Raw genomic sequence first — 13,204 nt, 5'->3', positions numbered from 1 at the left:
TAAAGGACTTCTAAAATAAACCTCTTGCCAGCTACTCAAATAATAAAGCAGAAAACATAGGAAAACTTTTGAAGGAAGAACTACTTAGCTGACAAATTACCAACACTAACAAGCACTTCACTGGAATGCTTTGCCGTTGCTTTGCAGCAGTGTATCAGTAACTGTTTTGGACATCCTTTCTGCAGTGAGCCTATGGCGTGCTCATGGAGAAGGTGTCCCTGTGCCCTCCGTCTGAGCCAGGTTTCCTTTCCAAATTATGACTCTTCTTTGAAGGAACAGGTCTCACAGCTCATAGTTTAGAAGAGGATTGTCCCAAAAGGCAAAACAATTACAGAAAAATGACTTTTTGTCAGTGATTAATGCTCTGTGGTACTCTACTGCCAACCAAAGTAAGTTTCCTGCTCTTCCCAGGTGAAACGAAGTTGCAGCTAAATAGCTGTTTATCTTCTGCATTAGAGAACTGCACAATTAAAAATCCATTTAAAGACTGCCAAACATCAGTCACTGTTAAATCCTCTTTGTGTTTGCATTCAGACTTCTATTGAGAAAATGCAACATTTTAGAGAAGTAAATTAAAGCAATTATCATGAAACAGAAAATGGAAAGAAAGCAATGGATAAACTCAGCACCAAGGACAGATTCAAACAGCCATAGGTTGAACCCCAAGCATGGCTCCTGTCCAGAGAGCCAGGATTCTCTAGAGGAGAGAATCAATTAGCCTATACTTACCTACATGACCTATACTTGTATAATTGTCATCTTACCTAAGACACAATTTTGTACTGAAAAAGTGTAGACCAACTCCAAGATTTTGAAGAACCAATAAAGCCTCTTTTACACTGCAGTTTCCTCTGACCACAGAATACAACTGTGGCTAACAAAAAGGGGAGGATGTAAATAGGGAGTAACAGGTACAAACACTAGACCCATTCACTCCTTAAGTTTTGCACCTAGCAGAGACCAAAATACAAATTAAATTGTGGGTAGTATTTGCTACTTCAGTTTTACTCATACCAGCATGTTTCACTGCCCTTTTGGATATGGTGATGGAGATACTGACGGTAGTCCTGGTTCCATGTTCTCGCCTGCCTTAGGAGAGGCCTAATTCAGCATCAAGGCTGCGCAGGCTCATATGCTGTACAGTCACGGTCTCCCTGCTGTGGGGAGCAGTCCACTTTGTATATTTATGAGAAGAGGGGCTTCACCCCACCTGTCTTATATCTCACACAAGCATCCACACTATCAGACTATAAAACCAATCTTTTTCACTCTGAGCTCTACGTAGCCTATGCAAAAGGCTCTGTGTAGCCTATGGAAAACCACGTGCACAGGGTGGAAGTGCATCCTACAAAGAAGTTCCATAACATACTCAGCTCATCTGGAGCAAGCTCAAGTCTTTGCTCCAAACAGGGCAGAACAAGGGTGATTTGAACCAGGGCTTGCCATATCCCTGTGTAGGATGTCCTAACCTATTCCAGCTATTCTCCATCACAGATGGGACAGGCTGCCCCACTTAGCCTTTGTGAATGCCTGACCCAGCCTATGCACATCAATCCAAGGGGGGATCCCTGGGCAGGATCCCCAGTAGAAAGGAATCACCTACCTCTGGCCAGAAGCACTTGTGTAGGTACCCACACCTTGCCCTTCACTCACACTCTACCCCTGTCTACCACCATCTTTCCTAGTATCCCTTCCTTTGATGCCTCATCCTGTGCTGCCCATGGAGAGCAGCTGCCTGACCTGAGGCTGGTGACTCCTCTGGGGTACCCAGGTGCCATGCGGTGAGAGCAAATCTTGACTGTCTTGGATAAGTTCTCAGACAAACTTTCATGTTCTCCTTTTATTCTTTCTTACCTTCTAGGTTTGCTCACCATGAATAGGATGACATCAGATAAGCAATCCAGTGCTGAACTTCTGGTTTTGTTGTACCCCTAAATTTAAACTTTCATGTAAAGCAATAATATATATGGCTCCATTTCATCAGATTGCTGAAAAAATCCTTTGTAATAGGCATCAGAGAAAAACCGCAATCTGAAACTTCAGAAAACCTCACAACTGTGTGAACATGAGGCAACAATATACCTTCCTCTCTGGGTTGTTAACTCTGAAGCCTTGTGATATTGTAAAGATCAGTACTTGAAGACACTTTTCACTAACTCCACACAAATAAACAAGAAGAAAGAAATCTTCCTGTGCCAAGGAGGTTTAATAGCAGCTAATACACAGCATTCTGCACATTCCAGCATTAAAATTCCCCAGGATATTTGGGATACCTAACACTCACACACTCTAAATGTTGCTCAAAGTGGTTTGGGACTCTAGGACACCACTTCCTACATAAGCTATGAGAGGTAGGGCTGAGAAAGCCTTGCCTGTCACACTGCCTATGACAGGTGTAGGACTTATATAACATGCAGGGATTAGCGAGCTTTGCAAAAGACTTCCAGCTGACTGAATAAGCACATTTCTCAGGAACCCCTAAGGATTCAACCAATTATACCAAACGGCAAGCTGTGGAAGCAAGGCTCGAAGATTGGTATGGGAGAGCCTCCCCATCACAGGCTCAGAAAACAAGTCTCCAGTGCAAATGTGCTAAGTCCTGCTGCAGAATCTGAGAAAGCAGAGAGCTAGCATCTGCTAGGGCATCTCACTTAACACCCTCTTCTGAATCATTTTTGTTGCCAACTCAGGGGGAACACCACTACTGCCAACTTTCATATAAAACAACAGGACTTCTCGCCTGACCCCAAGCAGGCTATAATAAATTTTAAAAAGATATCTTTATTTGGAGGAATATTTTCGTTTATCATCTCCACTGTCCTTTTTTCAACCTTCTGAGCAGACAATTCTTTCCTTCCCTTAGGATACCTGAAGCAGTGGGACAGCCTTCAGAGTGGCACTGAAATATCAGTCTGGGTGTCCCTTTTGGTTGCAGTCCCCTGGCATGGCAATTTTGTCTGCAGCACATATCTGATTGCACAAGCCACCAGAAATGCTTTGTCTGCTGGAGTCAGGAAGACAGAAAGGGCAACATCTGGGCTGGTCAAGGCATGTAGGAAAACATCCTTGTCAACTTATTTCTATGGAATGGTCCAGTCTGTTGCTTTACACTGGTTGGAGGGGCACATACATGGACAGGTATATAATAAACTTTGGTCTAAGCAAGCTCCATTAAGCTCAGCTGTTAGCTTTTAATTTTAGAAAGACTTTGGGAGATGCTTGAATTTCCTAATTTAGATTGCCTTCTGTAATTTGAATAAATATGCGATTCTGCACAATATAAGGACTGGGGTACCTACCGAGTTCCATACAGTTAACCTTTGGATCAGACTGAGAGCAGGATTTAGAGCTCATCAGTCACCACATATGTGTGATGTTTTGTGATGGGCAATTATTTCACTATTTTCTGTTGATCAAGACTGACTAGTGTAGGATGCAAACATCTTAAAAATTATTTGTGTCACTCTCTGAGATATCTGATATAGCTCTGAAACCTGAGACCTCTAGATATTTGCCAGAAGAAAGAAATCTGAGAAGGAATCTAATTGTTCATTTGGACTGAGGGAATACGAGAGAATAAACTAAATGTAGTATCTGAGAAAACAATATCATTAATCACAGAAAATTAAGAGAAAGCCACAGACCAGGAACAGTGATTAACAGAAAAAAAAAAATTGGAAAATCCATAAACAGGTGATGAAGGCATGATTCAGGATCATTGGTGCTGTCTTTCAGACCTGGGGCTCTACAATATTCAGCACCTCAGTTTCTAAGTTCTTAGTACCGAGTTTAGAATTGAGCATTTAGGATGTGCACAATTACAAAATTACATGATTTGCTGAAATGACTGTAGAGAGAGTATTTAAGAATACGCAGATGACAGCTTTTTGGCATTGATTTATCCACAATATCCTTCCAAAGAGAATTAAAATTTTCTGAATGTGTTCCTTCCAGTGAACTGGGACATTTTACAACAGATCAGATTTCTCTGGTGCCGAAAACATGCCACTGAGTCAGCAGCTGTGCTGACAAAGGTATGCAGAAACCTTTCCTGCTTCTGCACCAGCTTTGTTTTTATGTTACACAGTGGCTGGAGAACAGTCATGGAGAGGCACAGACTACTGGGGATAAAATATTCATGCTAGCTTGAAGGGTTATAGAAGGATTATAACATACTTTTCCATACAAAGACAAGATGAGATTGTGTTACAGCTTATCATGAATCAGACTGCACCCTCTTCAAGTGAATCCTGGCTTGTATTACACGTGTGCTGCCTAACAACTGAGCTGCAGTCACAGCTAACAAACAATATCCGTGAAAGTACAGTTAGGACATCCTTAGAATGCAGCTGACTCTCCTCACAGACACCCTGGTCTGAATAGATGCTTTAAACAACTTCACTAACCCACAAATCTTTTTTTGCCTTCTACTGCTGGCCAAATATTAACCAAATAACTCAAATCTTTACTGCATTTGAAGTGTCCGGTACATGCAACAAGACACTGTGACAGTTTCTGAGAGTATGAATATACACACTTCTAGAACTCAGCTGAGCTCTCTAGGGACACCTTCTGCTGTTCCTATCTTCTCTCCTAGATGTAACTAGGACTGGAAATCAATTCAGTGTCCCACATGTCAATCTCACATTAGTCCCCCCCACCAAAGCATTGAGACAAGTGGTTGCTTCTTAACTCTTCCCTCACCAAATTTCACACATCTACTAGCCACCAGCTCATACAAACAGAAATAAATATGGAAGTAGCTTCTTATGGTCAAAGCTAATGAGTAACAAGCAAAAAGCCAAGTCAAAGAAGCAGTAAAGAAGCAGGCTGATAGGCGGGTCGCTCTGCAAGTGAGGGTTAGAGAAGGAATTAAGACAGGAGGTATGAATGGCTAGCCTGCATCGGCTCAGCAACTGCCTCTCATATGCCGGAACAGCAACTGCACAAAAGCCATGTGAAATTCACACAGAAACAGTGCATCCTTGGGCCTCTTCTTTAAAAGATGGCTGTGAACACACTAATGGGCATTACAGTAGAAGATTCAACAGGCTCTGAATCATCAGCTCAGAAAGAAGCATTTCAGAAAATGGAGCCTGCACCTCTCTGCTTCCCTGACGCTGGTTGATTACCACCATTCCTCAAGGCTCAGGTCTTCAATAAATCTGAGACACTTTTTAATCCCAGCAACCTGCTGACAGCACTGAATTTGGAACACACCAGTGTTTCAAAGGCATGCTCCAGAAAGCCTTTATGAAATGCTTTAAATGTATTTGAGAATAACTTCATCTTTATATTATGTTTTATCTCAATAATATGTTGAAAGCCTCAAGATTTTCTTGCCAAGACAGACAAACAATGTGAGGACATCAGATACTTACTGCTTCCATTAGTCCCTTTACTGTGGGTGATTTCAGCATCAAAGCATCAAACACCTCATCTGTCTCCTTCCTCACATATAAAAGCACTGAAACAGAAAAAAAGTCAAACTTAGAGCAAGTTCAGTCAACTGTACAGATAAAACACCTCATACTGAGTAGAAAAACAAATATTAATCCATGACAGATAAAATGAAGTGCTGAAGATGGTTTGCACTTTAAAAAAAAGTACTTTCATATCATCAGTGATCTAAACATGGAAGACACATAACAGTTGCTTTGAAAACACACAAAGAAAATTCAGCAAATTTAATTTAACATGAGAAATCTGTATCTTCAAGAATTTAAAACTCCATTTACTGAAATAAGAGAAGCTAAAAAAGCACTGGGGCCCTGTCCCTGGGTCATAGGACAAAACACACAAGCTAGGTCTTCCCAAACCTCTGTCTCAGCTTATACCTCTCCAGCCTTCGTCCAAAAGGCTGGGAAAGGACATTCAGAAACGCCACGTCTGGTTTGCCTTTAGCTGAGCCTTTGAGAGCAAAACCAACGAAAAGGAAAATAAACAGCTCGCTCTGACATTATCATGTGTATAACTCAAATGAGCCTGGCCAGGCTGAAAATAAACACTGGAAAGAATGAGTCCAAAGTCATCTGAGACTTTATAGGGGAGACATTCAAAAGCACAGCTGGCAGGCAGGCATGTACCTGCATGCCCACCACTGCTCAGGTACCCAAATACCATTTGTACTCCTAAAAATCTCCTCTTCCCCCCTCAGATGTCCTGCTGAGTCTTAGTGGTTCACAGGCGCAGCACCCTGCCCTCTCTAGCTCTTGTTCTCCCCTCTCTGACTTGTACAGGTAAAAGGAGGAAACTTGCTGTTATGCAGCAAAAGCAAAGCAGACAGCTACAAAGCAAATAAACATAAACACTAGAGAAGTGTTTTAGGCATAATCTCACATGACTGATAAAGTAGCAGGTTAAATAAGATGTTCTGCAATTTATTTTGTTCCCTAAATAAACTGCCTTTTCGAATAGCAGTGCTGCATGTTAGGTACAAATACACATGCACTGTTAGGTATTTTATGTCTGTGACACAGACTACATCAGAAATCATCTCTTTTTTTCCTTCTTTTTTTGGTAGACAGGAAAAGGTATCTTTTGAAACTGCTAATCCTTGTGGTCCAAAAGATATCTTCACCACGTAACTCAATAGATGACTTGCATATGAACCAACAGAGATTATGGCATTTTTCATACAGAAGTAATTGTTTGGAAGCTAATTCTCAGGTCAAGACTGTAGCAGGACGGAGTCAGGCCCTTTTGCAGAGAATTGTAGCTTCTTTGCCCAGGTTTTGAAATGATTGAAAAAGATTTAAAACATGGGCAGATCAGTCCCCTGTCTTGGTCTACAAACCAGTCGTGCAGGACACTGGTGGTTTTTTGCATTTTTAATTCAGAAATATGAGCCACAGAACTGCTACCACAGGCACACAGAGCCACATCTTTTTCACTTACGTTTTTGTAATTCTTTGGGACCTGCCTGAGAGCGTCCTTTTAAAGGACTTAGAAACTGAGATAACTTTGGGTCACAACCTAAATAACTGTCAGGATATAAGAACAACAAAAAAAATCTACACCAGTAGTTAAATTTTATTGAGTCTGATATGTTTACCTGCATGAACAAGCACTCACTCAAAGTGTTAATTTTACCTGTACTAACACTTTTATTAATTCAGTAAGTCTTTTCTTGTGACTAAAGAGCTGTTCTGTAACTTCTGGCTTTCCAAATACCTGGTCCTCTGCCAGCCTTAATAAGGACAAACATATCTGAAAGGAGCAAAAAATCACTCGGTCTGAGGTTAAAGGTGGGGGTATTATAGAATCCAAGTGCTGAGCTTTAAATCTCTCTGTTGTGCTTGGCATGTCAGGCAATGTTATCCTGAATGAAGGATCCATTACAAGGATAATGGGGAACTTGAATCACTATTACACACACAGAGTGCCAGGATTAGCAAACATATGGGGTGTTCTTGGTTTTGGTTTTTTTTCACCCTGACAGGTGGGAAAATCCTGGGTTTGATTCACTAGGGCACTTTTCCATAAATGACTTCTGGTGACAGTGATGCCTTAAGAAGCCCCTGTCTTATCCCTGCCCTTATGCTCTGTTACTCTGGCCCATCTCAGTGAATTTTCCTGGATGATGAACTCTCTTAAACAGCAGATGCAAGTGAAAAAAAAAAATCACCTTTTTTTCTGAGTTGTTCTTCAGAAACAACAGGTCCCTGCTTCAGTGTACAATGCAGCCCACAAGCCTTTGTACTGGCATAACCACGTGGAGATGGATGGCTGGCCTGCAGCAGGAGACACAGCCAGGGTGGAGGAAAGGGGCTGCAAAGGTTCCATCGGGACCAGCAGTGCTGCCATTAAATGCCAAGCCATGACTCTGACGATGTGACACAACTCATACTTATGCCCTCCAATCCTACTGTCACCATGTTCATGGCAGCTAGATGGGCTCACTTTAATAGTACAGATTGCAATATTTGAGGGGGAAATACGGAGCGGGGTGTGTGTGGGGGGTGTGTGGAATGATCTTGTACCAGGCAGTGAGCTATTTTTGACTGAAAGTTAAAAGAAAATTCAAATTTGTCTGACCTTTACACTACCTGGCTTCACTTCTTAACCTTCTTACCAGCATTGTAAAGCACTGCAGTCCCTAATGCTCTTCAGATGTTAATAAGAATTGCAAAAGTTGGGGGTGATACATTTATCTTTAGTTACTTAAGAAATAGCCCTGGTTTACAAAATTTGCAGAGTGGCCTTTCCTGAAGGCGAGAGAGGTTGTTGCACCTGGGAGATTTTTGGAAGCCAGGCCACTTAACTGAGGATTTAAGTGTGAATGCAGAAGAACAATATTAGATACCTCTTTAAAAATTATTAACAGCTTGGCTCTCCATTGGCAAATCTGCCAAGGCAGAACACAAACCACAGACATGTGGCAAAAATGAAACTAAGGACATGATGGGACAGTAAGATTTGGGCCACTAGAAGGTCTGAACCCAGGCATTACTGACACTCTGACACCCTAGGAGCAATGACTACAGTCTTTGTAAAGTGGTCTCTGGGTGGAGATGTGGCTCGTTTCAGTCAAGGAAAGTAGGGCTGGTAGCTGTGACCTGTATTTCCTTCCCCACATTAGGAGTTTTCACTAATTGCCCAGACACAAATTCCATAGGTGACAGAGTGAATGCTGTCCTCCACAGGGATGGTTCACAAAACCCTGATTGTAATGAATCCAAAATGTTTCAGAGTAGTTTAACACAACTTTCCTGAAAGACAAAAGCTAAACAAAAATATTACTTTCTTCAAGCTGAGAACTACAGGACTGGAAATCTCCCTGATCTGCAACACAGCTACTGGATTTATAATTAATGGGAAACTCCCTATGAAATCCAAAAGGGAAAGTAATTTGAAAACTCCTACTGAGTACTCAAAACAGGAAAAGGCTACAAGTCTAGCCAAGTAACTAGCTGCACTGCACACTTGGTACAGATTAACACACTTTACATTTCTGTATTAGGCACTTGTACCTCTCTTAGAGGTCAAGGTGATGAAAGAATAATTCACAAGACACAGCTACCTGTGCAAGAACATGAACCTTGTCTTACTGATGGTTTACAAACCCCTTCAGACCTGTCCTCTTGAAGGCTGCCCCTTAATACTTTGCTTCCACCAGACAGTATTACAATTAGGTCTATCAGGCAGAGGTGAGGCCACACACTGTCACTTCAGTTGTTCAGCTGGGCTTGGACCCCTCACTGGGTGCTACTTACCTGCACTGCTCTGATAATGAGCCACCTTCGGATTACATTGCTTCTAACATGTATTTTCACATATCAGACCTGCTCACTCTCTCATACGTTACACCAGTGCCCCATCTATACCTGCTCTCTGGGAGTTATTGATTCTGCTGTACCAAATAAATCTGGGCAAACAAAAGCTTCTAGTATGGCTAAGCCTGGGAAAAACAGCAGAACATTTTAATACCTGGTGGCTCCTGTGGCAAAGAAAGGATTGTCAAATGGGCAGATCCAGCTGAGCTGTACTCCATCAGCACAATCCGAGATGCAGGATTCCTGATAGCAGGAAGTTCACCAGAGCAAAGGCCACACTGGAAGAGGCTTGGCCTCAGCCAGCATAGTCCAAGTCGCGAGAAACACGGAACAGGAAGGGGATATAAAGAGAGCATCCTCCAGCTTCCCTAGTTACGTGCCTCTCCTGGATTTAATTATCTAATATAGTTTTGCCACCAGCTGAAAAACATATCTTTTTTCTTTCAAATCTTTCCCTTGAAATGGTTGCAAGTCCTGGACAATATTAAAACCACTTACCACAGCAAAGGACAGGAATAATCAAAGCTAACCAATACCTCCTTGCAGGCAACTCTCCAGGCTTCCAGCTGGGAAACCCAGGTGAAATTGCAGGAAATTACAGTTCTTTATGTAGCCCTTGCGGCTGTCCCCTTCTGCTTGATGGAGCCCTTATCATGTGAATTTGGTCAAGGCCTTGAGTCAAGCAGATGCAAGTCTGTGGTCAGTGCTGACCTCACATGATTAATTGAAGATTTAACTAAAAGAAGAATATGTTTACATTTATTCCAGGAAGATATCAGTCTCCATCCTGTAATCTTGTATGCTTCTCCATGTTCAAGCACACCACTCTAACCCAACAGAGAAACTTTGTAAATGCAGGCTCACAGGAAGTTGTTTCTATAAAGCTCAAATGAGTCTTACAAACGGTGCAACTAAGAACAGTTGAGTTCACTTCTATACCTTGTCACTTTGTTGTCTCAAACTGATGGGTGAACCTCAAAACATTTGCAAGTTTGAGTTATATAAGTTGGTCAAACCCCTGGAGCCTCTAATAAACTTATATGACAGAACTCATGAGACTGAAGAAATGACAAACATTCTCCAGGATGTCTAACTATGGCAGTGTAGGAAGTTATCATCTATAGCACTGCACTGGAAGTGACTGTACACAAAGCAGATTTTGTGGAGAAAACCACCACCTACTTATCCTACCTTCAGTGCAAAGTTTAACAGCTCTACCTAAGCCATTGCTTCAATGTCACTCAACTTAAGCTTCACTGTAACAGACTGGAAAATAGGAGTTGGAATGGTATAGCATATGAAACGTGACTGTAATAATATTCACTCAGGTCAGTAAAAACAATTAAGGGAAACAAACTCTTAAATAATTCAGTTAGGTCTGCTGGAAGATGTCTCTCCATGCCTTATATTTCTAATTGGGTGGGAAATTTCTGAGATTTTATTCAGGCTAATCTCACTTGGCAGTCAGCAGGAGCTTGCCTCTGTAAGGTCTCAGTATTTGACCCAGTACATCTTGCATATTTGCTTATCATCCCAGCCAGAACAGAAAAGATGAGCAAAAGTTAAAAATAGAAAACCACAGATTTGCTACTGGAACATTTATGAACTATGTAGCTTGGCCAAGGATAAGAAACTTTCTAGCTTTTTTGTATTTTATATACACTTCTGTCCTGATCTCCTCTTGAAATAGTACAGTCTTTTTTTTTTTTTCCTGCTTTTAAATCATTTGTTTAATGCCTCCTTGTATACTGGTAAGTGTATTGATCTCTTCTCCCACCTACTGCATACTTACACTAGCATCAAACAACTGACTTGGTCCCGGCCACACCTGCCCTTCCCAGCTTGAGGGCACAAGTCCTACAGCATTATTTTTAACTACTTGTTACCTCTTTTCAGGCCTTCTTCTTTCATTTGTTTCAGAGGGGGTGGACCAAACTCCTCCTCCACAGGCCGGAACATTCTTTTGACCAGGACACTGCTACTAGAAAACACACAACAGGGACCATGTCACAGTAAAAATGTGCTCCCAGCAGGAGAGGAGAGAACAGCAGCAGTCATGACTCACTTTGTACTCTGGCAAAAACCCCACTAGCTACTCAAGTAGCATCAGACCAGAAACTGCGAGGATTTAGCTCTTGATGCTTAACTGAACAATCCAGGCCTCTCAAATTGCCCAGACTGACTGACTGGGACAGGTGACAGGAAAATACACTCCAATGTTACATACTATTTTGAAAACCCCAAAGGCCCTTAACTCTTTAAATATTGAGGGAAGTGGGGTGGGGAGGAAGAAACAGCTAAGTAAGGAGCTGAACCCACATCTACACATTGATCCACCTCCTCTTTGGGGTCAAGGAGACAGCCTCACGAAACATGAGCAATATTTCTCAAATCCGAGACCATACAAGCCAGCGAGTTCAAAAGGAATAACATGCTGGGCCAGATCAAGCCCAAAGCTGCGACACACTCCGCCAGGGAGGCTGAGGACTCAAGGCACTATGGCCACCCCCTCCCCTCGGCATAGCTCTGGCAGGACTCAGTGTCTCCTTTTGGAGGAGAGAACTGAAGCCAGTGTGTTGGTGCAATAAAACCGTCTGTTTCTCGAATTCTACTGTGAGCCTTATGAAGAACATTAGCTTCATAAAAGAAACAAAAAAAGCCTCGTGTTTTCATCTCAACATTAACTGCAGGTGCCCAGCTACTCCCTACCACAGGCCACTTTTTGCAGGCTTATGTGAGTGCAGTTGTCTTACTCCAAACTCTCAATCTGAGGGTGCTCACCTGGGATTCAAGCAATTTATAGAAGCATGGGGTTTGCACACATTACAGTTAATAATGGCTGAACTTCAGCCACAGATACTAAAGCCCTTATTTCATGACATCTCTATTTTAGGGACTTTCTGCAATTCTTCCAGTCCCTCCAAAGCCAGATAGGGGGTGCTACCATTTCCAACCTTCACCCTTCCCAGGACCTCCTGTCTCTCTTTATGCCTTTCTCTTCTGGTGCTTGGGCATTCTCTCTGCAGCTCCTGTATTCGTCACATACACGTGCGTGTGCTGCTAAACAGCTTCCAGGAATGGGGTGAAGTTCATTATTTGAGAACCCTTATATCTATATAAAAGACACTTCATTATCAAATATATTGTCCTGTCCCTGTATTGAAGCTTATGGCTTTTTAAATTGTTTTACTTGGAAATGTAATAAAAAATAGATATAGGAAGCAGCCAGATCACATGAAGGAAAAGAAAGTTGCCATAAAATAAACCTCCCTCTACCAGTTCTACATGTCATTTACCTACCATAAGTGATGGGAGAACATGAGGGAAGGGGGAGAAAGGGGATCACTTTTATCCAATTTCGCGCTTTGTGCCTGCTTTCTGAGAGTTTGAACTGCTAACTGCAAAGCTTGTGAAACAATAAATGTCTTACCCTTCTCTCTCATCGTCTGTATTATAGTAAACCTAGAAGGGTAGAAAAAAACCCCAATTATTCCCAAAACTCAGACACCTGCTTAGCAGAATAACTTCAAAAGGGAGAAAAGACAATTAAGTTGTTTACAGTTTTTCATGTTAAAAATCCTCTTCCTTCTATAAAACACAAACATGTCTAGTTCTAATTGTAATCTGGAAAAAGTGTGTCATATAAAACCTGCTGTTCAGTATCATCTAGTGGAAAAATATCAAACCATTTTGACAGACATTGTCCTCTCCCCTGGTTTATATAATTTTCCCATTATTTTATGATCCTCTAAATCAGATCACTACTCACCTAAATTACTCCTAACACGATTTAAGCCACAACACTCACAAGCTTTTGTATGTATTTAATACTGTCTGAAAATCTCATTAAACTATAAAGACCAACGCTAATCTACAGGCCTAACGGAAATACAATTACTAATGGTACAGCTGAACTTTTTGCGTAGGCT

At 41.7% G+C, this 13,204-nt stretch overlaps 1 protein-coding gene across 4 annotated transcripts in view; it reads right to left on the bottom strand.

Annotated features, from left to right (window-relative positions):
* The window catches only part of GRHL2 (grainyhead like transcription factor 2), a 70,201-nt gene that overhangs the window by 6,522 nt on the left and 50,475 nt on the right, over positions 1-13,204 (bottom strand). For all 4 annotated transcript variants that reach the window (XM_075085523.1, XM_075085522.1, XM_075085524.1 and 1 more), the window contains exons 12-14: positions 12,706-12,737; positions 11,162-11,256; positions 5,382-5,467 (exon numbers count right to left, since the gene is read on the bottom strand). In XM_075085523.1, coding sequence (XP_074941624.1) covers positions 5,382-5,467; positions 11,162-11,256; positions 12,706-12,737 — 213 coding nt within the window. The remainder of the gene's footprint in view (positions 1-5,381; positions 5,468-11,161; positions 11,257-12,705; positions 12,738-13,204) is intronic.

This window comes from Phalacrocorax aristotelis, chromosome 2 (genome assembly GCF_949628215.1).
Source record: "Phalacrocorax aristotelis chromosome 2, bGulAri2.1, whole genome shotgun sequence".
Taxonomy (NCBI): domain Eukaryota; kingdom Metazoa; phylum Chordata; class Aves; order Suliformes; family Phalacrocoracidae; genus Phalacrocorax; species Phalacrocorax aristotelis.
Note: the sequence above shows the minus strand (reverse complement) of the source record. Positions and strands in the feature narration are given on the sequence as shown.